Source organism: Panicum hallii, chromosome 7, assembly GCF_002211085.1.
Source record: "Panicum hallii strain FIL2 chromosome 7, PHallii_v3.1, whole genome shotgun sequence".
Taxonomy (NCBI): Eukaryota; Viridiplantae; Streptophyta; class Magnoliopsida; order Poales; family Poaceae; genus Panicum; species Panicum hallii.
Genome location: NC_038048.1, coordinates 44,326,396 through 44,351,829, shown reverse-complemented (window position 1 = coordinate 44,351,829; position 25,434 = coordinate 44,326,396). Strand labels below are relative to the sequence as shown.

The 25,434-nt window shown below is 48.1% G+C and overlaps 2 protein-coding genes and 1 non-coding gene across 6 annotated transcripts; 1 reads left to right on the top strand and 2 right to left on the bottom strand.

Annotated features, from left to right (window-relative positions):
* Positions 1-3,514: 3,514 nt before the first annotated feature.
* Positions 3,515-11,275, bottom strand: LOC112899020. 3 transcript variants are annotated; one of them, XM_025967351.1, is made up of 4 exons: positions 11,013-11,275; positions 9,744-10,721; positions 9,519-9,659; positions 3,515-3,810 (listed from the first exon to the last, which is right to left on the bottom strand). In XM_025967351.1, the coding sequence occupies exons 2-4, from the start codon at positions 10,713-10,715 to the stop codon at positions 3,628-3,630; spliced, it is 1,296 nt and encodes a 431-aa protein (XP_025823136.1). In that variant the 5' UTR covers positions 10,716-10,721; positions 11,013-11,275; the 3' UTR covers positions 3,515-3,627. The 3 variants fall into 3 exon arrangements, with proteins under 3 accessions (XP_025823136.1, XP_025823137.1, XP_025823135.1); XM_025967352.1 differs by having other exon boundaries at positions 3,515-3,820; positions 9,529-9,659; XM_025967350.1 differs by lacking the exon at positions 3,515-3,810 and having other exon boundaries at positions 9,246-9,659; positions 9,744-11,273.
* TRNAY-GUA lies at positions 8,020-8,105 on the top strand. Its single transcript is given in 2 exon segments — positions 8,020-8,056; positions 8,070-8,105. It is a non-coding gene; the product is annotated as a tRNA-Tyr (tRNA).
* A 9,850-nt stretch (positions 11,276-21,125) lies between the features above and the next one.
* LOC112899977 (probable UDP-arabinose 4-epimerase 2) lies at positions 21,126-25,055 on the bottom strand. 2 transcript variants are annotated; one of them, XM_025968662.1, is made up of 11 exons: positions 24,826-25,055; positions 24,453-24,588; positions 23,986-24,110; positions 23,335-23,448; positions 23,141-23,248; positions 22,966-23,057; positions 22,449-22,590; positions 22,262-22,362; positions 22,057-22,186; positions 21,821-21,965; positions 21,126-21,719 (listed from the first exon to the last, which is right to left on the bottom strand). In XM_025968662.1, the coding sequence occupies exons 2-11, from the start codon at positions 24,511-24,513 to the stop codon at positions 21,493-21,495; spliced, it is 1,245 nt and encodes a 414-aa protein (XP_025824447.1). In that variant the 5' UTR covers positions 24,514-24,588; positions 24,826-25,055; the 3' UTR covers positions 21,126-21,492. The 2 variants fall into 2 exon arrangements, with proteins under 2 accessions (XP_025824447.1, XP_025824448.1); XM_025968663.1 differs by lacking the exons at positions 24,453-24,588; positions 24,826-25,055 and having other exon boundaries at positions 23,335-23,552; positions 23,986-24,086.
* Positions 25,056-25,434: the final 379 nt, after the last annotated feature.

The window sequence follows — 25,434 nt, the reverse complement described above, 5'->3', positions numbered from 1 at the left end:
CAAATATATGCACACATAAAAACTAAATTAAACGCAGTGAGAGGGTTTGTAGGCAGCGCTCCAGTTAGCAGTCAATTTTGGACGCCATTTCAATCCACCAGATTACTTAACATATATGCTAAATTAAACTCTTTATTTATAACGTTTAGTATCTTTTTGGTCTCGAGTGACCGTTCAATTTAGGACACCAATTTGCGTTATTTTATCAAGGTAGCACAATACATCCCTGGCCTTTCACATAACACACCCTAACAAGTAACAAAAATTAATAATTACATTACCCGCAAAAAAATAAAAATAAAAATTACACGACGCAACCCCCAGCTTCCAGGGACACCCGACGCCTGGCCCTGGGTAATTTGGTGACCCATGCGGCCATGCGACGCTGGGTAAGCGCAACCCGCCTGGGCCACTGACTGATTGGCCCCACGCCTGGTGACCCAGCCGTCGCTGGGTAACGCAACCCGCCTGGCCGCTGATCGACCTGTAGCTTCTTCAAAGCCGCTCTCCATATATATAGCCCTCTCCCTGCCGTGTGCCGTCAAGCCCCAACAAACCAGCTTCACGCACCGTACGCTACCGTACACACTCATTCAGCCACTTCGTCACAAGTAGATCAATGGCGTTCCCGGCTGGTCTGATAGCCAACATCGCCGGAGCCGGCCACGACGCGACCACGGCGGCGGCCGCGCTGATGATCTGCGGCGTTTTCCTCGGCTCGTCGGGCCTCGCGCTCGCCATCTTCAAGGCGCCGCCGTCAGCTGCTTCCGGCAGCCCATTTCAGCTGCCGGGATACGCCTACTACGGCATCCTAGCCGGCACGGTGCTATTCGGGCTCGCGGAAGCCTCGTTCGGGTTCTGGGCCGTCGCCCGCGACCCGGAGCGCTGGGCCGGCATCGCCAGGTTTCTTCTGTGGGCTTCCATCCTGCCACTGTGCGTCGTCGTGGCCCTTGGAAGCCTTGCGTTCGTCGCTTAGTTCGTCAGTCGTGACGAGGTTTGGATTTCCTGCTGTAGGCCTTGTTTGGTTCGACCTTCCCGGCCCAACAGCATAGATGTGCCGGGATTCTAGTGGGCCGTCCTAACAAGGCCGTGGCGTGGTATGTCAGGTGTATGCGACAGTGAGTTTGTCACTCTCAAGATATGATTAGTCTAATCTTTTCATTGGGATGCGGTTTGTATTCGCGTTTTTATAAGGATCTGTGTTATTTGAGCATTTGTAACGTGTTTCGAAAACGTACGTGAGCATGTTGTTGCTCAAACAATCAAACCACAGCACCAGTAGTTTATCTTGTAGAGACAATTAATAACTACTGCGTTCTTCAATGTCCCAACCTCCAAAATCGGCAGTATGAAGTGAAGTTTCATTTGTTCAGTACTAGCGTGCAGAATCCTGTAATAAAGGACCGTTCCAACTGACACGCGCCTGGCGATTCCTACCTTTCAGAATTGACATTCGCAGGCAGGTCAAAGTGAACAGTTTGGAAACAAGAGTCGCCTGCCTTGCACTTGTTGCGAACGGCAGCTGGAGGAGCTCGTGTTCCCCCACCGATAGCAGTCACGGTGCGACCTGTCTGAAAACCCAAGAGGAATTTCCAGAGCTGTGTGGCCAAATAACGAGACCACCATGCCACATGAAGACAAGCAGGGCGAAATTCCAAAATTTCACCGCAGCGATATGATGTGATGTGATGCCACCTTCATTCGAGTATAACTGCAAAATTCAAAAGACTAAGAAAGCTTTGAAAACTTAGAAATCCCAACTGCCAAATCTGGCTTCAACTATCCAGAGTACAAAAGATACTCGTCCTCTTGGACTTAATTGAAGAGTCAAGAGATCTTAATCTTGAGGAATGGAACTTTAAAAATATCTTGCTAGACCATCTAGAAGCACTCTTACATCAACAGAAAGTTTACTGGCAGCAAAGTGGAACAATTAATTGGGTTAAGTTTGGAGATGAATGTACATAATTTTTCCATGCAAATGCAGCACAGACAAAAAAACACTATCACTATGCTGAGAGATTCCAGTGGGTTGGAATTTTTGGAACATGAAGCCAAAGCAAATTTACTCTTAGAGCCCTTTAAGGGGAGGATGGGACCTCTCAGTATGCCCACATGTACTTGGATCTGGCTTCCCTAATTGCTTCACACCCAGACCTACATTTGCTGGAAATTAACTTCAGCAAAGAAGAAATTGATGGAACTATGGCTGATCTTCCAAACAACAAATCACCAGACCCTGATGGCTTCAATGGAGAATTTCTCAAGAAACGCTGACCCCAAATCTCCCAAGATTTCTATGAACTTTGCTCGAAATTCTTTGATAGACAGATCTATGTTCAAAGTATCAACGGTTCTTTTATAAACCTAATCCCCAAAACCGACTATCCTACCTCAGTAGGAGACTTCAGGCCCAAATCTCTGCTAAACTCTTCAATCAAGCTGATCATCAAAATTCTAGTAGAGAGGCTGCAAAAGGTAATCATGAAGCTAATTCACCAGAATCAGTATGGCTTTATAAAATGAAGAACCATTCAGGACTGTCTAGCTTGGGCCTTTGAGTACCTGCACATCTGCGAAAAATCTAAGGAGATGATCATTCTTCCGGACTTTGGAAAAGCATTTGATATGGTGGAGCATGAAGCGGTAATACAGATTATGAGGCACAAGGGCTTTGGGGATAAATGGATAGGATGGATCCAGGACATCCTAACTAAATTCTGGTACCTCCTCAGTTCTCTTGAATGGAGTACCAGGGAAAACTTTCCGCTGCAGAAGGCAAGGAGACCCACTTCCCCCCTTCTTTTTGTCCTAGCAGCATACCTTTTGCAGTCAGTCATAAACAATGCTAAGGATCTAGGCCTCTTAAAGCTGCTCAAAACCACAAATGCAAGCTCGGACTTCCCGGTGGTGCAATATGCGGATGACACTCGCCTCATTATGGAAGCTTGCCCAACTCAATTAACTGTCTTGAAAGACCTGCTCCTCACACTTTTGCTCAATCAAGTAGCTTAAGGGTGAATTATAACAAATCCATAATGGTGCCTCTCAACATCACCGAAGATAAACTCAATCAGTTGACAGAACTGTTTGATTGTCAGAAAGGGATCTTACCCTTTACTTACCTCGGACTTCCCCTTGGGACAACAAAACCAAACTTGGAGGATTGCTTACCGCTCATCCAGAGAATTGAAAAAAGACTCAGTTGCACCTCTGCTTTTCTATCACAAGGTGGGAAGTTAGAAATGGTAAACACGGTTTTCTCCTCCTCTGCGGTGCACCATCTCTCTTCTCTGAAGCTGCACAAAGGAGGCATCAAACAGCTAGACAAATATAGATCCTTAGCATTTGGCTGCCCTCGGGAGCGTCACAGCTTTAGTTCTGTGCACAACACACTAGGCTCAGGAGAGGTAGTGTGACACCACGAACTCACCCGTTCGGGTGGGGAGCGCTGAGGGAAAGGCAAAAAAGCGCAAGCGTGGCCGGTGGGGAAAGGCAAAAAAGCACCGAGGAGTATACCGAAGGCAACTTCCCGGGTTACAGAGAAAGAGCGAAATCAACAATAAATATTTACAAAACCTGAGTTCATGAGCAAACCCACACATACTCCGGCCTAAAGGCTTGGACTCAAACTCTGACAGCTCTCCTACCTACTCCTTTCTCTCCAGTCATCACACATTGGTTTTTGCAGGGTGGGTGAATGTCGTGGACGCGCGCTAGGTGTTTGTTCAGGTTCCCGTTGCCAAAATTGGGAGGACACTTCAGAGCCTTATCGCACTCGTGGCAAATCCCATAAAGCAAGGAAGGAGCCTCTGTTGACCCGCTGTGAGCACCGGTCTTGGAGCACTTTGACGGTGGTGCTGTCTCTTTGCCCTCTTCGTATACTCTTCGAACAGCAATATCATCCTGCGAGCAAGCCAAGCAAATCAGCAGGCATGGTTTGCATGTAATAGTTGTGTAGTTTTGTTATGGTTAGTGGGGTGTCCTTACCAGGATGTGCACGGCATCATGACCCCACGGCATCATTGAGCCTTGAGGTGCACGGGCATCCCATCAACGAAACGCCCTCGAACGAAAGTATTAGGAGCTACAGACACTGATGATATCAAAAGCAAAGCTGCAAATTAAAGCACAAATAAACGCTCTCACGCGAGTGGTTTGCTACATTATCACACTACACACGACACAAAACTAGCTAGTAGAACCACGTAAGCACGCGTATCAGCACATGTCTGCATGACACGAACAACTCAACATGGAGAACTTGCTCGGCTCGTGAGAAGGTCCGGGGACGAGCCCGGAGCCGCGCCCGTGATGAAGGGCGCACGGTCACGAGCTCACGGCGACGTCTTGTCGGCCTCGCGAGCCGGAGGGAGCCCAGGAACGCCGGGCACGGGCGGGAGCGGCACCACCGGGCCGCCCAGCACGGGCGGCAGCGTCGGGATCAGCGGCAAACCCGTGGCCTTCTCCTCGCCGACGCCGCCGCTACCGCCGCCCGACGCGGCGCCGCTCCCTTTCAGCTCCGTGCCGCCGCAGGGGCCTAGCAGCAGGAGCGCCGCCACCAGCAGGAGAGCAGCAGCCTTCGGAGCCTTGGCCATCGTTGCCGTAGAGTCTGTTGTGGATATGCACGGTGACCTACAGCGACTGTGACTTGATTGCATGAGCCTGCGAGTGACGTCGCCGTTTTATACACGGGAAGCAGAGCAGGGGTGGCCCGGGGGACGCGTGGAGCGCCGGGACGGGGCGCGGGTGTCCTCGTGTCAGGCGCTGGCGGCGTGACGCGAAGGCGGCGGCCGGCGGCGGTGCACGCGGATAGCTTCGGGCGCCTCACGGGCGGGGAGTTGGGGGGCCGGGGCATGGCTTGTCGCCGCGGCATGTGCGCGCAGGACTGCAGGCGCATGGGGCCGACGGTTTCGTTCGGCCGTGGCGAGGTGTGCGTGGCTGTGTCTGGCGCAACTGGACCCCCCGGGGAGTCCGGCCGGGCGGGACCCAGCACGTCACGTGTCGGCGCGCCCGCCTTCTCTCGCCGGGCTGCGCGGTTCACGATCGCAGCCGCGGGCCGAGGGTGCTGCAGAACTAGGATGGCGGGCCCGCTACGCTGCGCCCGTTTCAAGAAATGGTTAGTCTGATTTTCGGGATACTTACACTTGCAAAGAGGATCTGTAGTATTTTCATTTATGTTTGCAAGGTCAGGTTGCAAGTAGATAACAGAGTTTTAATTGGCAACCATTAGCATTATTTATGTAGTATTTTTTTTAACTCGAATCAAAACAACCGATCAGCAATAGAGACTATAAACAGCGAGTCATCATCACACAAAATAAAACTGGAGCACAAAAAAGCTGATATGTACGCTAGAAACTAAAAATACATCTTTATTTAATGAAGTTTGCTATGCTCATTTCTAGAGAAATTGGATCATCACTGCAATCTGCATATGGCAGGTAGAACTAACAACAACAGATCTACTAAGTGAACAGATCATACACGGAGAACATATTGTAGTGTTTAGCATTTGCAGGTGGACGGCCGGTCACCAGAGAACTATGTTCGATAGATAACCATGAAACAGGTGCACATTTTTTTATGAAGAAACACAGTGGTGCCACCAAATCCTTTTTTTAGGAACTGATCTTCAAATTCACCATCCCCCAAGTTGTAAAGTCGTTGGCCTTCATCTGAAACTCATAGGTACAAAAGAAACAGAACCATGCAAAGTTAGAAAGGAAATAGGCTGTATAAGAGGTAAATATGAACTACGATTAGACAATACAGAATTGCTAAATTGCTATTTAAAAGATATTTTAAAAAAGAATATAAGTCAACACCTTATTGAAGTTCGGTCCAATTTTTTGCAACCTTAACATCCCAGTACATCGGTTAACAGATTGTATCATACAGATTAAGGAAAGGGGTATGACACTAAAATATATTATACGTGCAAGGTGGGCTGTAGGTTTTACCTATACATGATAGGTTAGCTGCAGATGTGTCAAAACTCAAAAGATCACTTAGGGTTTAAACTGCTATCTCACTTACAGTTCAAGAAGCCCACAAATGCAACTCATGTGTCTTTAACCAAAATATTAGACCATATAATAGGCATTAGGCAACAGAAATTCTTGTCAGAAAACTGAGCATTAGCACCAAAGCACACACTATGAGACCTACCTTAAATCAACTAATGGAAAACTCCTGCTGAAACATGTCACTCTCCGAACATACCGATTATTGACTTCAAGGACAAGGTGATCACATATGCATATGTCACACCACATTGGTTTTGGCATAGCAATTATATTGCTGTTGGAAAGCTTAAAGCTAACATGCATGAATAATAGATATAGATAATCATGAACAAAGATCAAATTTGTAAATAGGCTGACTGCTGCACATGAATTCCTTTAATCTGATATTTTTTTTGTTTACTACCATTAATCTGAAGCTTATATACTGGAAGTAAACATGGTGGTACCGAGGCAAAGAAGCCAATGGACCCATGCATGTTCATATATAAGGGAATATGCTTATTACATAAATTGACAATTACAACATTGTTGAACTATCCAAAACACATGAGAATATTAAGAGCAAATGGAGTACCCAAAGAATTTTCTTATGTCTTCAACAAAATTGAAGCACAAGCTAACTAAACATGGTACCGATGTGAAAGAACCTAACAGGCAATGGGATGTATTACCAAGCAATATCTAATATCTAATAGTACAATATGTACTGTACATATCCTATGAGCACCCCCCGACGGCCAGAACATGGAGCATCAGGACCTGTTAGCCGGTGGGTCATTGAGATGCGAGGAGATAACAGTAGGAGGTCTCGTGCACCGGCAGCCCAGGCACCTTCGGGCGACTCCGCACACTGCCTGGCCCATCTGCACAGCCTTAGATCCCACCAGTGCGGCGCGAATGGAGTTGTGGCACGGATCTGAGGTTGCCGCACAAGAACGAGTCGGAAGCGGGCAGAGACAACGAAGAGAGCCCGGAGGCTAGAAGCAGGCAGGAAGATAAGCACCGAGAAGGGAACTGTAGCGTACGGAAGAAGACGAAGGGAAATGGCCTCACCGAGCTATGGCTTACGGAGGAAGATGAAGGCCGATGGTGGCAAGGGAAGTCTGTCGGTGAAGCAGCCGAGACGGAACGGCGGCCACAATAGTCGGCAGCTTCAGCGGCGCAGCAGGATTAGGTTCTGACATAGCAGCGGTAAAACGAAATATTGGGTGGTTGTTTTCAGTGATTGAGAGACCACTTATTTTTGTAATATCAACCTTGTAAGATATTTATGCTTGCTTCTTCTTTCTCAAATGACAGAGCAGTGCTCCTGCTAGTTCTTCAAAAAAAAACAAAATATTGGGTATGCACCGACGATGCCAACGTGAGGCACAGCCCATGAAGAAGTCAGAATGAGGCCCAAAATTAATACAGGCCATGATGAATGGCAACCTAGTGCCGGAGCAAAAGAGCAATTGCGCAGCCTACACGGTAGAAAAAAAAACAGAGAGCATACACACGTGTCAGGTAACCATACGTAGAAACGGGAGAGTCACTCCCGTACCTCGGAGTTCTTCGGGCATAAGAGTTTACATATGAGGAAATGCAAGGCGGGGATGCGGCGCACCGGCCCGGGCCGCGGCTCACGTCCTCCGCGCTTTTGGATAGGTACAGGCTTGCTCGTGCGCAGGGGCGGGACCAGGAACAACTCAAGCTCAGCACATGCAGCACGGGGCCTGGCTCCACCCCCGCTCGTGCGGATGCGTCCGGCCGGCACGTACGTTTACGGCGTGCGCTCAACTGCGATGAAGACGACGCAGTACCGTATGTTTGTTTGTTGTTTTCCTGATGCACGGATATCGCTTAGAATATTACCCCATGCTTTTGTACCGTGCAAAACAGAAAACACTGGATTTGAACTGTGCCCAAAATATGTTGACGAGCATGGGACTCAGTTCGTAGAGCACAGTGAGAGCTTCAAATAAGACTACATCAAAAGTTCGAACACAAACCGACCTTAGCTCAGTTGGTAGAGCGGAGGACTGTAGTCGTTGCAGATAAATCCTTAGGTCGCTGGTTCGAATCCGGCAGGTCGGATTTTCTTTTTCCTCTCCTTTCTTCTTTTTTTAGATCGTGACAAGTGCCAAACTGCCTCCGGGCCCGCATGGAATCTTGGTCGATGCTCACTTCGCCGTGCACGTTGGCGCCTTCGCTGCCGCCGCGCCGGCAGCGCTATCCGGCAGGCGGCAGGACTACCACCCAAGAACGCAAGAAACAGGAGCGATCCGTTGACCTTGTGCACCGACATTTCCGCCGCCGGCTCCAACCGCGCGTCGCCAACCAATGCAAGTACACCGCGTACAACGCCATGCAGGTGAAGCCGACCCATCGCCGCGCGCCACGGCCCGGCCAAGATCTCGCGCGCCGCCTCCACGGCCCACCGACCGAGCTGGGCGGCGGCGAGAGGAGCACGGCGGCGCAGCCGAGCAGCAGGGCGGCAAGCAGGACCAGCACTAGCTCGGCGTACCTGCACCGCACGGCCCCGGGCGCGGGGAAGAGCACGACGAGCGCGAGCCAGCCCGCAGCTTCCGTTAAAACTTGGGTCGACCGTGACCCCAGCTGCAATCATGGCCTGCGATCGTCGCATTTGGCTGCCCTCGGGAGCGTCACAGCTTTAGTTCTGTGGACAACACACTAGGCTCAGGAAAGGTAGCGTGACACCACGAACTCAGGGCTTTGCGTGCCGTAAAGAAAAAAAAACTTTTTCAAAAGAATCTTACCAATTTGAAGTACTAAATGAAGTCTATTTTTAAAACTTTTTGTATGGATGGGTTGTAGATCACGAGACGAATCTAATGATGCTAATTAATCCATGATTAAGCAATAATTAGCGGATAGTTACTGTAGCATCACTGTTGCAAATCATGGATTAAATAGGATCATTAGATTCGTCTCGCGATTTACAGCCCATCCATGCAAAAAATTTTATAAATAGACTTCATTTACTTTAAATAAGCAAGATTCCTTTAAAAATTTTGCATTTACAGTTTTTTAAGCAAGATTCCTTTAAAAATTTTGCATTTACAGTTTTTTTTTTGCGTTTACAGCGTAGAAACTAAACAGCCCTCACCCGTTCGGGTGGGGAGCACTGAGGAGGGAAAGGCAAAAAAGCGCAAGCGTGGCCGGTGGGGAAAGGCAAAAAAGCACCGGGGGGTATACCGAAGGCAACTTCCCGGGTTACAGAGAAAGAGCGAAATCAACAATAAATATTTACAAAACCTGAGTTCATGAGCAAACCCACACATACTCCGGCCTAAAGGCTTGGACTCAAACTCTGACAGCTCTCCTACCTACTCCTTTCTCTCCAGTCATCACACATTGGTTTTTGCAGGGTGGGTGAATGTCGTGGACGCGCGCTAGGTGTCTGTTCAGGTTCCCGTTGCCAAAATTGGGAGGACACTTCAGAGCCTTATCGCACTCGTGGCAAATCCCATAAAGCAAGGAAGGAGCCTCTGTTGACCCGGCATAAACTCTTGTCATGTGCTGCCAAATATACGACTCCCCACTGCTGTGAGCACCGGTCTTGGAGCACTTTGACGGTGGTGCTGTCTCTTTGCCCTCTTCGTATACTCTTCGAACAGCAATATCATCCTGCGAGCAAGCCAAGCAAATCAGCAGGCATGGTTTGCATGTAATAGTTGTGTAGTTTTGTTATGGTTAGTGGGGTGCCCTTACCAGGATGTGCAAGGCATCATGACCCCACGGCTCGAGCGCAACGTATTCGTCGGCGAGCCAGTGCGTCCTCTTGCCGCCGTTCATGAATTCCAGCGTCCTCTTCATTCCTATAATATTTCTTGAGGCCGACGGATCACGGATCGCTTTGGCCTCTTTTTCCTTCCAGTAGCCTGCCTTCTTATCATCATCCAGCTTTGCCACGAATCTGGTGATGTAGCGTCGATTGCGTGTTGGGTGTACCCATGGTTGCACCAAGTAGTCCTTGGGCGCGATGGTGTAGTTGAACTTACGAAACTCGCTGATGTCGCGGATAAAGTCAGCCTCCTCCTGGCTCGGTTTTTCCTTGAGCAAATCCTCCAGAAGCCTGGTTACCTCCAGCATCTCAGAGAAAGGGCACGGATTTCTGACATCGACCGTGCCCATGTCCGGCTGGAAGTGGCCCCGGGCTGGGTGGGGCCCGCGGATGCTGTTGTCATCCAGTGCGCCGGCGTGGTGCATCGCACGAGCCGTGGAGGTGGAAATGTCGAAGAGGGATTGGTCGCGGCAAACTCCGTCCGATAGTTCCATGCGTGCAGGAGGCAACTTATTTGCCACAGCTGCCGAGGTAAGGCGGCTGTGCTCCCCGAGCAAGCCAGACGCGGGCTGACCAATTTCAGCCACCGCTGCCGCGTCGGCGGCAAGCCCTGGAGAGGGGATGCCCTCCATCCGGATTTCGGATGGAGAGGGGAGCACATCGGCATCCTTCACACCACTATCACCGGAATCATTCAGCACGGACATCCAATCCGACTCATCGAAATCTATGAATTGATCTCCTGGATCGCCAAGGGTGGAGTGGGTGTGCGATGAAGTCAAGTGGAGATCTGACATGGATTGATCATCTCCTGGATTGCCGACGGTGGGGTGGGGGTGTGATGATGTCAAAGGGAGATTGGACATGAATTGGTTGGTTTCCGTACCATGGTTTGCCATCACAAACTGCAGATAAAAAAAGGGATAAATAAATGAACTATGAACTGGCCGTAGCAGCTACTGACCATCACAAATAAACTGTGAACTAGCGGCATCAGCTATTGGCATCACACATACTAGTGAAAACAAACATAACAAGCAGTACCAGCGGGCAATCACAAATAGAGTCAACTCGATTTAATCCTCATTCAACTCTGTACTATCTGCGCATATACAATTTAGACACTGCAAATCCAAGCATCAAGCTCTAAATCCTAACCATTGGGAACTGGAGAATTCAAGAATAAAGAAGGCTACCACACAGATCCGGTGGAGACGAGGTCGGCGACGTGCAGATCTCCGGTGAGGTCGCGTGGATGTAGCTGGGCAGGTCAAGCCGGTGAGGTCGGGCGGGTGCAGCTGGCGGCGACCGAGCTCGAGCCTCCAACGCAGGCTGGCGGCGCCGCGTCCGCGGCCTTGTGATGCGAACTAGCGACTGCTGGCTGGTGGCGCCAGTGCCGGGCGAGCTGGCGGCGGCGATGGCGGCGGCGGGGCTGGTTACTGCCTCACTGGTGGCGGATCGGAGGCCGGGGGGGAGGTTAATAAAGGCACAGGGTGCCCATGGGTAATGGCCTACCCGCCTGTGCCACTGACGGATTGGCCCAGGCGACGCTGGGTAATGGGCAACCCGCCTGGCCACTGACGGATTGGCCCCACGCCTCCGGGTACCTGGCGACCCAGCCGTCGCTGGGTAAGGCGCAACCCGCCTGTGCCACTGACGGATTGGCCCAGGCGACGCTGGGTAATGGGCTACCCGCCTGGCCACTGACGGATTGGCCCCACGCTCGGGTAACTCGTGACCCAGTCGACTACTCGACTGTGCCTGTGCTGGCGCCTGGCGGGCATTGTTGTGGTTCATGTATGGGTTAATTAAGCTCCTAATCCATAGCAAGACCTTCGTGAGGCACTAACCAGCAGTTTTCAATTTATTAAATCCTTTTCCTTTTTTTTGGGGGGGGGGGGGGGGGGCGGACAAACTATAGCCACGTGTTTAAATTTGAACGCACAACCCTACTGCCACTGATAAAAAAAAATGGCGTTCCATGGTTTGTTCAGCTACCTATAATCTGCGTCTTCAAAATTGAAATCAGATAACTATAAAACATGTTCAAATATATGCACACATAAAAACTAAATTAAACGCAGTGAGAGGGTTTGTAGGCAGCGCTCCAGTTAGCAGTCAATTTTGGACGCCATTTCAATCCACCAGATTACTTAACATATACGCTAAATTAAAGTCTTTATTTATACCGTTTAGTATCTTTTTGGTCTCGAGTAACCGTTCAATTTAGGACACCAATTTGCGTTATTTTATCAAGGTAGCACAATACATCCCTGGCCTTTCACATAACACACCCTAACAAGTAACAAAAATTAAAAATCACATTACCCGCAAAAATATAAAAATAAAAATTACACGACGCAACCCCCAGCTTCCAGGGACACCCGACGGGTTGCACCCACCCCTGGCCCTGGGTAATTGGTGACCCATACGGCCATGCGACGCTGGGTAAAGCGCAACCCGCCTGGGCCACTGACTGGTTGGCCCCACGCCTCCGGGTACCTGGTGACCCAGCCGTCGCTGGGTAAGGCGCAACCCGCCTGGCCGCTGATCGACCTGTACTTCTTCAAAGCCGCTCTCCATATATATATCCCTGCCGTGTGCCGTCAAGCCCCAACAAACCAGCTTCACGCACCGTACACTACCGTACACACTCACTCAGCCACTTCGTCACAAGTAGATCAATGGCGTTCCCGGCTGGTCTGATAGCCAACATCGCCGGAGCCGGCCACGACGTGACCACGGCGGCGCCCGCGCTGATGATCTGCGGCGTTTTCATCGGCTCGTCGGGCCTCGCGCTCGCCATCTTCAAGGCGCCGCCGTCAGCTGCTTCCGGCAGCCCATTTCAGCTGCCGGGATACGCCTACTACGGCATCCTAGCCGGCACGGTGCTATTCGGGCTCGCGGAAGCCTCGTTCGGGTTCTGGGCCGTCGCCCGCGACCCGGAGCGCTGGGCCGGCATCGCCAGGTTTCTTCTGTGGGCTTCCATCCTGCCACTGTGCGTCGTCGTGGCCCTTGGAAGCCTTGCGTTCGTCGCTTAGTTCGTCAGTCGTCACGAGGTTTGGATTTCCTGCTGTAGGCCTTGTTTGGTTCGACCTTCCCGGCCCAACAGCATAGATGGGCCAGGATTCTAGTGGGCCGTCCTAACAAGGCCGTGGTGTGGTATGTCAGTTGTATGCGACAGTGAGTTTGTCACTCTCAAGATATGATTAGTCTAATCTTTTCATAGGGATGCGGTTTGTATTCGCGTATTTATAAGGATCTGTGTTATTTGAGCATTTGTAACGTGTTTCGAAAACGTACGTGAGCATGTTGTTGTTCAAACAATCAAACCAAAATCGGCAGTATGAAGTGAAGTTTCATCTGTTTAGTACTAGCGTGCAGAATCCTGTAATAAAGGACCGTTCCAACTGACACGCGCCTGGCGATACCTACCTTTCAGAATTGCCATTCGCAGGCAGGTCAAAGTGAACAGTTTGGAAACAAGAGTTGCCTGCCTTGCACTTGTTGCGCACGGCAGCTGGAGGAGCTCGTGTTCCCCCACCGATAGCAGTCACGGCGCGACCTGTCTGAAAACCCAAGAGGAATTCCCAGAGCTGTGGCCAAATAACGAGACCACCATGCCACATGAGGACTTGCCGGCCGCAGAGACAGTGCCGACGCAATCGGGCTGCTGCTGCCGGTTGCAGGAGACGAAGTGAGCGGCTCTCCCCGAGCCGTGAGCATCTCTCTCTCCGATCCTCCGCTGCGCTGCTGTGCCTGACGCGCAGGACGAGCCACGCGGAACGGAGGAAATGATGGTGCCCAGCCCATCGAGTTCCCGTCGGACAAGACAAGCAGGGCGAAATTCCGAAAATTCACCGCAGCGATATGATGTGATGTGATGCCACCTTCATTCGAGTATAACTGCAAAATTCAAAAGAAGAAAGCTTTGAAAACTTAGAAATCCCAACTGCCAAATCTGGCTTCAATTATCCAGAGTACAAAAGATACTATCTTCCTCTTGGACTTAATTGAAGAATCAAGAGATCTTAATCTTGAGGAATGGAACTTTAAAAATATCTTGCTAGACCATCTAGAAGCACTCTTACATCAACAGAAAGTTTACTGGCAGCAAAGTGGAACAATTAATTGGGTTAAGTTTGGAGATGAATGTACATAATTTTTCCATGCAAATACAGCACAGACAAAAAAACACTATCCCTATGCTGAGAGATTCCAGTGGGTAGGAATTTTTGGAACATGAAGCCAAAGCAAATTTACTCTTAGAGCCATTTAAGGGGAGGATGGGACCTCTCAGTAGCCCACATGTACTTGGATCTGGCTTCCCTAATTGCTTCACACCCAGACCTACATTTGCTGGAAATTAACTTCAGCAAAGAAGAAATTGATGGAACTATGGCTGATCTTCCAAACAACAAATCACCAGACCCTGATGGCTTCAATGGAGAATTTCTCAAGAAACGCTGACCCCAAATCTCCCAAGATTTCTATGAACTTTGCTCGAAATTCTTTGATAGACAAATCTATGTTCAAAGTATCAATGGTTCTTTTATAATCCTAATCCCCAAAACCGACTATCCTACCTCAGTAGGAGACTTCAGGCCCATATCTCTGATAAACTCTTCAATCAAGCTGATCATCAAAATTCTAGTAGAGAGGCTGCAAAAGGTAATCATGAAGCTAATTCACCAGAATCAGTATGGCTTTATAAAATGAAGAACCATTCAGGACTATCTAGCTTGGGCCTTTGAGTACCTGCACATCTGCAAAAAATCTAAGGAGATGATCATTCTTCTGGACTTTGAAAAAGCATTTGATATGGTGGAGCATGAAGCAGTAATACAGATTACGAGGCACAAGGGCTTTGGGGATAAATAGATAGGATGGATCCAGGACATCCTAACTAAATTCTGGTACCTCCTCAGTTCTCTTGAATGGAGTACCAGAGAAAACTTTCCGCTGCAGAAGGCAAGGAGACCCACTCCCCCCCCCCCTCTTCTTTTTGTCCTAGTAGCAGACCTTTTGCAGTCAGTCATAAACAATGCTAAGGATCTAGGCCTCTTAAAGCTGCCCATAACCACAAATGCAAGCTCGGACTTCCCAGTTGTGCAATATGCGGATGACACTCGCCTCATTATGGAAGCTTGCCCAACTCAATTAACTGTCTTGAAAGACCTGCTCCTCACACTTTTGCTCAGTCAAGTAGCTTAAGGGTGAATTATAACAAATCCGTAATGGTGCCTCTCAACATCACCGAAGATAAACGCAATCAGTCGGCAGAACTGTTTGATTATCATTAAGGGACCTTACCCTTTACTTACCTCGGACTTCCCCTTGGGACAACAAAACCAAACTTGGAGGATTGCTTACCACTCATCCAGAGAATTGAAAAAAGACTCAGTTGCACCTCTGCTTTTCTATCACAAGGTGGGAAGTTAGAAATGGTAAACACGGTTTTCTCCTCCTCTGCGGTGCACCATCTCTCTTCTCTGAAGCTGCACAAAGGAGTCATCAAACAGCTAGACAAATATAGAAAATACTGTCTCCCAATGAGTCATTGATCTTACAGCCCACAACAATGCTCTTCTGCTCAAGTTCCTGCACAAATCTTTCTCAAGGATGGACATACCTTGGGTTAAACTCATCTGGGATTACTACTATAACGATGACTCTCTGCCAGGGCAGAAAATAAAAGGCTCACTCTGGTGGAGGGATATTATCAAGCTCCTGGACATTTATAAGGCATGGCAAGCGTGAAGGTTACCGATGGCTCAACCGCACTATTCTGGACTGACTCTTGGAATGGTTCACCACTAGCCTTAGAATTTCCTGAACTCTTCTCCTTTGCTAAAGCCGATGGCATTTCTTTCAAGAAGGCCCTCTCTCACCCTCAACTGATTCAGAACTTCCACGTGCCTTTAACTACTCAGGCACACCAACAATTCCAACAGCTTTCGGTCAACTTACTTCAGCTGCAGCCACAAGGAGATAAAGACCAATGGTTCTATGCTTGGGGTGGTGCTGACTTCAAGGCCTCTAGGGCTTATAAGCACATCATTGGACACGGACCAGTCCACCCCCTCTTCCTCACAATCTGGAACTCTAAGTGCCAGATGAAACACAAGGTTTTTTTCTGGTTACTCTTAAAGGACAGGCTAAGCACGAGAGAGCTCCTTAACCGCAGGTCTATGGCTCTGGAATCATACACCTGTGATCTATGCATACTAAAAAAATTGAGTCAGTGGCCCATCTCTTCCTTGGATGCAACTTCGCTAAAGCATGCTGATCCGCTGTTGGCATTTCGATCATAACCACCAGGCCCTTGTAGGGCATGTTTAAGCAAATAAAAGACAAACTGCAGGTCCCATTTTACATGAAGATTTTAATTCTCATGGCTTGGAGCATTTGGACTACCAGGAATGATTGGATTTTTAAGGACATTGACCGATCCGTGGAAAGGTGTAAAGGACACTTCGTGAGGGAAATAAACTTGCTCTTCCACAGAGTCAAACCAGAGCTAGCAGCGGTGATAGACAGTTGGCTGCATTTTCATGTACTGTAATTTTTTTTTTGCTTTTCTTTTTTTCTGCTTTCGCCTTCGTTGTATTTTGAACTCGTTTTACCTTTATTTCAATAAATCAATGTAAGGCACGCCCCTCCTATTTCCCTTTTTAAAAAGATGACGGACAAGATCCTAACGCAACTCGTGTGTCAGAGATTAGAAGTAGGATCCAGAAATAACATGCACGACGACGTTGATTGTCTCACAAGTGCGTAACCGCATATGGAGGTGTCGCCGTCCACGCTCGCCACTCGTCTGCAGTTCAAAGAATCGGATCGACGCGTACGTGACGTGCTCGTTCAGAGTTTGCATGGCGCGTTGGCGTTGCGACATAGACATGACCCGATCGAGGACGGGCGTACGTGGCGACGGCTTGCTTCCCATGCACGCGCTTGGGTGCTGGGTAGTACGCCGTGGCGCGACACGGGAGTACGTACTCCGTCCGAGCCGCTGCAGCCGGCCTTGTGCGCCACCACGCCGCCTCCGCGTGGCCAGCCGCGCTCCGCTTGTGCTTGGCGGCAGCTGTCCGCGCCGCCTGCCCCGGTTGGTTCGGTGGGTGGTTCGCCGTTCGCGCGCGGTGCCCGGATTCAATCATTTTCGCAGGGGTATAGGTATCCATCGTGCGCGCCGCCCACCAGGAAGTTCACTGCGAGCCGATGCATGGGAACGGCGGCGGCCGCCGTGTGCGATGCGACAGAGAACCTTCCTTCTTCCCAACTCCCGACTGCAGGTATCATGTCTCGTCAGATGGTCTGAACTCTGTCTGACTAGCAGTTCGTACTAAGTCTGAGCTCTGATGAGTCCAGCAGTAACGACATTTCCCCCCAACTCACGTCCGGGTCGAGTAAAAATCCTTTCAGCTTTGCTGGACTCACGGCCTCTTCTTGCAGGCCACTGCCAGCAGGTTTTCTCAGAAAGTTACCTGACCTGACGGTGGGTGGTTTCAGGCCAAGTGGACGGACGACAGAGAGACGCGTAGGACGGTAGGAAGAGGAAAATCTGTGTCGGACGGTGACTGGCCGGAAAGTCGGCAGTCTGGCTCGGCGGCAGTCCGGTCGCGTCTCGGTGGCTGCTCGGAACCACGCAATTGCACCGCACAAACACTTGCTTGGATATTCACTCGTCCCGTTTTTATCCCAAGGGGGAAAAAAGACAGAAAAGTCTATTCATTTGCAACCAGGAAAAATCTATCTAACGCCACTAGTGTGTAGTGCCACAGTATTTGAACAGCGTCGATACCAATACCACCACGTACCGACCTTTTTTTTTTCTGGAACCATTCTAGGACGTATCACCATGTTGATCCCAGCCGTTGGGACATGGACGTGAGAAAACTGGAACTTCCATGGAAGTTTTGGCAAAAGGACGGACGGCCATTCTTTCGCCCTCCATCGGCTGGACGGCAGGTAAACGCGTTTTCTCGCATATGAAAGCTCTTGGACTGCCGAGTACTCATCTCTGCATACTTCGCAGAAACTGCCGGCTCATTTATTTGTTTTATTTTTATTCACATTGTTAGATCAGGAAGAAGCATATTGTGACTGAAGCGAAAGAGAATATGTGATGTGGCTTGCGTCGACGCCATCAGCATTTCGGGAAAACGAACCAATCAACCAGTTATGCTCCGTTTCTTCCAATTTCAACAGAGACGGGCACACGAGACTAAACCAAATAAAGAAGAGTGTCAGCTGCATACAGTACAACCAACCGCAGCTGCTGCTACCCAATGCAACTAACCGGTAGAATGTTCAAAGTTCAGCATGAAAGACAAGTACGACCTGCACGGTTGTACAATATTGGCCTAGATCTCGTTTTTTCTTGAATTTCACCGATAGACTTGCAATTGTTTGAGAGAGGGTGGGCATTTCTACTATTGATGAAAAGGCAGACCACCTGTCATGCTTGCTCAAAAGAAATTATACTGAACATCTATGAACTAGAGTTCAGAGTGTCTTTTTATGCATGGGAAGATGGGTCCAGAGTTCCAATCACGGGTCAAAACAGACATTACCATTCGACGTTAGACGTCGATGTGCTATTTCAGGTCGGCACAGAGGATTCGCAGGCGCAGCATAGGCATCTCCATCTCCCTCTGCCGTTTAGACGTCGATGCGCCTGAAGACATTAGATTGGATCGCCGCAAGAGCAGTAGTGTTGGGTTGTCTCTGGGGGGGACTAGTTCGCTCGCACTAGTGCCTCATTTTTTGTTGTTCTTGTTACGTGTGATACACAACCAAAGTGCAAGGGGTGCGCTCTAGAGCGTTGTCATGTAAAAACTTCTTTTCCAATTTTAATACAAAGGTGCGCAATTTTCTTACGTATTCAATAAAAGAAAGTTATGCTGTACACAATCTGACGGTTTTCGAACCAAAAACAAGAAGAAAACAATCAGACTTTTTTTTTTCAGGTTCAGTGGTTGTAGCAGTTTTAAGCAGCCTGAAGGCTCTTTCTCTGAACAATGAATGGTACGTACTACCGGAACGTTGTCCTTTGGCGAAATCAAGGGGGGAAGAGATGAACCTCTCATCTTTAATAAATCGAAGCAGTTCCATCTGGACCGTCCCTGCCACTAACATTGTCCTGTCTGCATTTTCGCGGTACAAACAAGTAACCAGCCTGATTAATTAATTAACTGGAACCTGCTAAAAGCCTCAGTAGTAGTAATAAACAATTTTAACACGAGTGAATGCGCGTCCCATCTCTTGGCTTCATGCCACTTGGCGAGCTTCTGCCGGCTCTGTGGCCTGTGGGCATCATGTCATGCGGCCACCAAGTGAGAGACTAGCATTTCCAAAGATCATGGTAGGTCTAGCAGGGATTTTGGGAGGAAGGGTCCTTGAAATTCTAACCGAGGCGAGCATTGGTAAGTTGTGTGCTTGCATTGCAACAGGTCATGGCCATGGGCCATCGTCCATCAGTAGAGTTTCAGGGAAATATCAAATCCCTCTTCGCAATCTCGTTTTAGAAAGGGAACGATAGCGTCTGTCTCTCTCTTCAGTTGCATTTTTTTTATAATATCTGAACAATCGAATTCAGTAAATGTAATCCGGACACTGCATTCTTAACATGTCCTAGAGAATGAAATTACAAAAAAAAAATTCAATCGGAGTAGGAGCTGATCAAAAGTATTCCAATTTGTCTGTTCATAGGAAGGATCGAAGAAGCACCCCGACTCCTACGAAAACTACCCCACGGATTAATGTATGCGCGCACAGAATCATCCCGGACATTTCTGACGAAATGGCGTCAAACTTCCGCGCCAATTTCCTTCGTACACACCCCCGCCTTCCTGATCGCGCAGACAGAGCTAAAGATCACAAACTATCTCCGCTCCTTTTATAGCGGTGGCTCCGCGCGAGCTGGAGCTGGCACGAACGCCTATACTTCAGCTGCCAATCCACCCGCAAGATTCCTCGTCGCAGATCTCCGCGCGGCAGCTCACTGCTGCCGCGATCACCAACGCGCTCGCTTCCAATCCAACCAGCTCCCGGAATCCATCTGCGCCATCCGTCGTCGGCGTCGCCACCATGCACCCAGGCCGCCATCGCCACCGTGGCGGCATCGCCGCGGACGCCGACTTCGTGGCCATAGGGTTCACCCTCGTGCTCAGTGCGGTGTCATGCCTCCTCTTCGTCCTCGTCGGCAGCAACGACACCGGCGGCGAGGGCGTCCAATCCGACATGGAGTGGGAGGTCATCCCGGCGTTCGGGCTGATGTCCGCCGGCCTGCTGCTGATCATGTACGGCATGAGGGCGCGGGGTGCGCGGCCTCCAGTTCTCGTCCGCCGCGTCGCGAACGCCGCGGGCGCCGCGCTCTTGCACCCGGGAGGGCCTGAGAGGCTGCTGGCGGTGATGATCCTGCTCATGCTCCCGTTTCTGGAAGCCTGGTTCGACTTCTTCTGACGACGACGCCCAGACAGCCGCCGCAGAGTTTGGACTTCAGGTTTCAGAAAGCAGAGTGTGTGCATGTCGGTGAGTTCATCGAGCCGATTTGGGAGCAACTAAAAAAATATTAGGAAATTACATAACGCCCCCTATTGGCTTTTTCTTCGTTTTCTACTTTATCTCTGAAGTCTCTGTGTCTTGGTGTGTTTTTGGGTTCTTGGGCTCCTGGTAGGTTGGTGGACGGTAGTTCTCTCCATTTGGGCCTTTTATAAAAAAAATCTTAACAGTCAATCTGACTGATGGAAGGGACGCTTTGCGTTTTAAGTTTTCCAAGTTGGCAACTTTGCCTTTGCCAAATCAGTGTCATCGTTTCTGTTTGCCCGCTTGTCAGGTATCACAAGAGCGTTGACAAGATTAGGCAGGGCTAAGATGTGGTGCTACTCTCTTAAAAAAAAAAAGAAGGGATGTGGTGCTACTAATCTGCTAGGAGCAAAAGTGGAATAACACAGACGCATTTTTACATGTCTGTCCTATTTAACGATAAACTTCGTAAAAGGTCCAAAGGAAGAATATACCTCTAGAGTCCAAAGGTCCAAAGGTCGAGATACGGAATGTGTACAGCAGAGTGAATAAATTTTGGTTAAGCAAACATTCTTTTGTTTTTCTCTTCTCTTTTTTGTAAGGGTTTCCGTATGTAACCACATGTTTTGTATACTATTTTTTTGCATGTGAGATCACTTGACAGTTTTTTTTCTAATGCATTGTCCCTATATCTATTATCTATATCACATAACACAAGAAAGTTCCGCCCTCTGAGCATGGCAAACAAAGCCTTGTACACTTGAAATAAGAAGGAAAGATACAAAAACTTATTTATATCCTTTCATTCCACCACCATAATAGGTTCCGTACATAAGATTCATCTACCCTGTCTACAACACAGTTTTGCATTTGTGTTATTATATAGTGCCTCAGCACATATCAAAACAAATAAAATGTCAGCAATCAAAAGAGAACCTATATATATGAACCTAATCAAGGAACACGTAAGCCGTTCTCTCTGTGATTCTGTCCTCTTCCATTTGACTGCACATGGACCCATGAATCAAAAAATTTCAGGACTTTCTGTGGCTGTCCCCGATGTTTTTTCTATGCAACTGTCTGATGAAGCCTATATGACTGCACATGGACCCACGAATCTGCATGATGAACCTATTAAACTCTGAATCAGGCTGATCCATATCCCTTTGGGTGGGCTTTCTGCCATTTCCACGCCTGGGCAAGGCTTTGGCCAAGATCAGTGTATTGAGCTGTCCAGTTGAGCTCACGGTGGATTTTCGATGGGTCACTGTATACCTCGGCATAATCTCCAGGTCTACGGGCAAGAAAATCAACCTTGATGGAAGCTCCTGTTGCCTTCTTGCAAGCTTCTACGAACTCCTTCACTGATCTACCTGATAAAACATGAAACACCATGTTCAGAAAAACAAAGGAAAGTATGCCTTATGTTTACGTTGCTGGGAAATTGTTGGTCTGGTTATTGATCTTTAACAACCTTGGCCTGTGCCAACATTGTAGATTCCAACTTTGCCAGGTTGAGCCTTATCAAGAGCTTTGACATGGGCATCAACAAGATCTGTGACATCTATGTAGTCTCTGATGCAAGTTCCATCTGTAGTGGGGTAATCATTTCCTCGAATCTGAATGAGAAAAGAAGCCATATATAATCGTTATTATTGTGAAATTAATGAATGCGGCTACTTATAAAGTTGAAATGAGCATATAGAGTACCTTTAGCCCTGAAATGATTCCCAAAGCTGCATCGAAGCAAGCACCAGAAATCCGACCATGCTCACGCAGCTCTGGCCTTGGAGCTTCTCCTAGCCGCCCCTCTGGGTCAGATCCAATCACGTTGAAGTATCTAATTTATAGGAAGCAGGGATGGGATTAGAATTATTCCATGGATTCTATTCTATATGGGCTACGGAAAACAAACCTTAAGATCATGACAGCCATGTTTGATTTCTTTGACTTTGTGAAATCTAAGATGATATCCTCTGCCATCTTCTTTGCCTTACCATAAGGATTGATAGGATTCTGCATCAGTTTAGAAAATATTAGAATCAGATTGTTGACAGAATAGATAAAGTTTAGAAAATAAATGCTTGCATCGAAAGGCTAACCTGAGGAGTAGTTTCTACAATAGGCATCGTATCAGGTTCACCATATGTTGCACAAGTACTCGAGTAAATCAGAGTATTTACATTATGCTTTGCCATTGCCTCAAGCACTGTCAGTGTATTTGATGTTATATTGTGGTAGTACCTGTAATATCAGTGTTAGCAGAGCATACGTATAGTAGGGTCAACATTTGCTATAGATAATTTCTGCAGATGCAACCAAGGAAGCAGCACAGAAGGAATTAAAGGAACAGAGTGTTTCCAACTAAAATTACACCCCACTTAAATTAGGGATGCGCATTTGAGATGAAAAAACAGTGTGACTTGCATAATCAATGAATTTTCATATAATGCAATACTGTGGAAGTATCTGGCCATATTTTGCAATTTTGTTCCTACAATAAAAGAAAATAGGGTGCTTTGCAACACACACATAAAATAAAATGCACATGAATCATAAAGGGCTAAGCTTTGAAATATTTGAGCAATACAAGAACACCAGCATATTTTAAGCCTTTACCTCAGTGGCTCCATTGTGCTCTCACCAACATAAGCAACAGCAGCAAAGTGCATAACAGCATCAAATGCATTTTCCGAAAACAGTTTGTTCACCTACCTATTGGTTAAGTGCAAAACATATCACAGCAATGCAGAAACGTAGACAAAAAAAAACACTATGCTTAGACAAAGGATACAGCTTTGGCATCGCCTAAATCAGCATAAATAAATTGAAGCCTTCCAGGCTGTGGAAACAACCGTTGAAGAACTCTTACAGCTCCCATGTTACCTCTGGAAAGGTTATCCTGTAAAGATCAAATGTCGGATGTTGGCATTACTACCATATTCCAATAGTAAGGAATAGAATGCAAGCTAGGTATTAAGAATTTACCACAATGGTAACACGGTAGTTGTCCTTAAGGAGACGAAGAGTAGCATGCGAGCCAATATACCCAGCCCCTCCTGTCACTAAGACATGGGTCACCCCAATTTCATGGCGAGAGAACTGCAGGACAAGTGAGTGCATTAACAAGATGCCTCCAGTTTGAGAGAGAAAAACTGCTGGTAAAGAACTAAGGAACTGCAAACCCCGATTCCATGGCGAGAGAACTGCAGGACAAGTGAGTGCATTAACAATATCCCTCCAGTTTGAGAGAGAAAAACTGCTGGTAAAGAACTAAGGAACTGCAAACTAGTGAATTGAATGGCAATCAGAAATGCCTCTACAAAATTGCTGAAACTCTACACCTCTGGTAGAATTGTAACTATAACAAACTAATGATGCGTGATTGTATCAGGAAAATAACCCTAGCACACTAGAGTTAGAACAGCGAACAATAAACCATGAGAATAGAAGGCATCATTCATTGCACAAGGGTTTCTTCCAATTACCATAATGGCAGTCCCCTGATGTTCATCGTATTAATGTTTTATGGAAATTAATCAGTGTACTTAAGTCGTCTGGAAGAAGGAATAATGACAACTGCCAACTCAACAGCAGGTGACAGTGACACGGTTAGGTGTGGAGAGATTCAACACGTACCACATTGGTACCGCTGAAACCAGGCGACTGTTTCAATACAATTATGCACATGACCGTGAGGGCAGCAGCCACAGCAATCTTCCCCGTGAAATTAGGCTTCCGTCTCGAATCCGCGAAGTCCATCCCTGCGAAAACGACAATGAGAATTTAAAAGTTGTACAAGTAAACTCATAATGGGCTGGCCCCAACTATGGTTCGTGAGCTGAGAAAGATGAGCTAACTCCACTGGTACGCAACATTGGTCATTGGACTTTGATCACACTACAAACACTAAATTTACATGACCAGATACTCCAGTTGATTTCTCTTTTTTTTTTAGGTAAATTTCAATGGCAAACATTTGGTTCATAATTTATTCATTAAATTACCTTAACTGTTTAAAGCCAGATCAGTGGAATAGAAGCAATAATGAAATGAAGAACAAAGAAGAAAAAAAAGCAAGAACAAAATTGCAAAATTGATGTTACCTGGCAAGATCCAAGGCCTAGTGGTCCTAGCCTGGCTTCTGCTCCTCGGGGTTGTTGGCATGTGAAGTCGGCGGCTCCCAAGAATGAAACCAGCAAGAACTCGACCTCTCTCGTCCTACCTTGGCACCAGTATCACCTGATCAAATCCGTCTCAAGATCAAAAACAAAACCTTGCAAGTTGCAGTGCCATCTCCACGCGCGCGCGCGCGAACAAAAAAGGTCTCCGGCGAAAAGCTCCAGGCAGAAACCATGGATCAGCGTCGCGCGTACCGATCCATAACGCGTCGGGAGAACTCAAAATCCCCGGCGAAAGGCTACGAAAGACGATGGGGGGAAAAGAAAAGAAATTGGATCACGGCGAGGGAGCCCACACCTTGTCGCGCGACGCTGGCAGCAGCGCGAGGGCGGGGCGGATTCCGGCGGCGACTTAGGCGCGCGGCGCGAGATCGGTGCGCGTCCGGGGAGCGCGGAAACGGAGGGGGCGCAGCCCAGGTGTCCAGGCCAAGATGGGAAGCGGACGCCGTGCGGAGGCGGAAGGGGAGGGAGGTGGCAACAAACTGAGGACGAGCAGGTCGTCGGGGGCCGTTTCTACTACTACCAGGTCATAATTAGCTTCTGGGCATGTGCCGGTTTATTTATGTGGCGGTACCAGAATCTTTTTTGCTTTTTTTTTCTTTTTGATTGATGAGGAATCTTTAACAAGTATATAAGCTGGCTGTGCTGGATTCTTGCGTATTTGTACAAAGTTCTCCTCTTTTTAAATTTCTTACATAATTGTGGCTATTTTGTCGTGGGGACATGGTACAAATGGTGACCTCATCGGCCGAACTCTTGATTTTTCTGCCAAATCAAAAGTCTTTTCTTCTACCTTTTCAAAAGAAAAACAAGTCTTTTCTGCTTGTCATTTGGTCAGATAATCTGACTTTGCATTGCTGTCCTGCCCAATATTTGTGAAGAAAATCATGTTCATCTCTGCACCAAT

Excerpts from the sequence above, each read along its gene's own strand:
- LOC112899977 (XM_025968662.1), bottom strand. The coding sequence starts at position 24,513 with ATGCCAACAACCCCGAGGAGCAGAAGCCAGGCTAGGACCACTAGGCCT. Across the intron at positions 23,449-23,985 it reads GTTTCAGCGGTACCAATGTG|TTCTCTCGCCATGAAATTGG; the intron begins GTACGTGTTGAA and ends CTTGTCCTGCAG. Across the intron at positions 22,591-22,965 it reads AGCACAATGGAGCCACTGAG|GTACTACCACAATATAACAT; the intron begins GTAAAGGCTTAA and ends CTGATATTACAG.
- LOC112899020 (XM_025967351.1), bottom strand. The coding sequence starts at position 10,715 with ATGGCAAACCATGGTACGGAAACCAACCAATTCATGTCCAATCTCCCT. Across the intron at positions 9,660-9,743 it reads ATGATGCCTTGCACATCCTG|GATGATATTGCTGTTCGAAG; the intron begins GTAAGGGCACCC and ends GCTTGCTCGCAG. Across the intron at positions 3,811-9,518 it reads TTTATGCCGGGTCAACAGAG|GCTCCTTCCTTGCTTTATGG; the intron begins GCTCCTTCCTTG and ends GGGTCAACAGAG.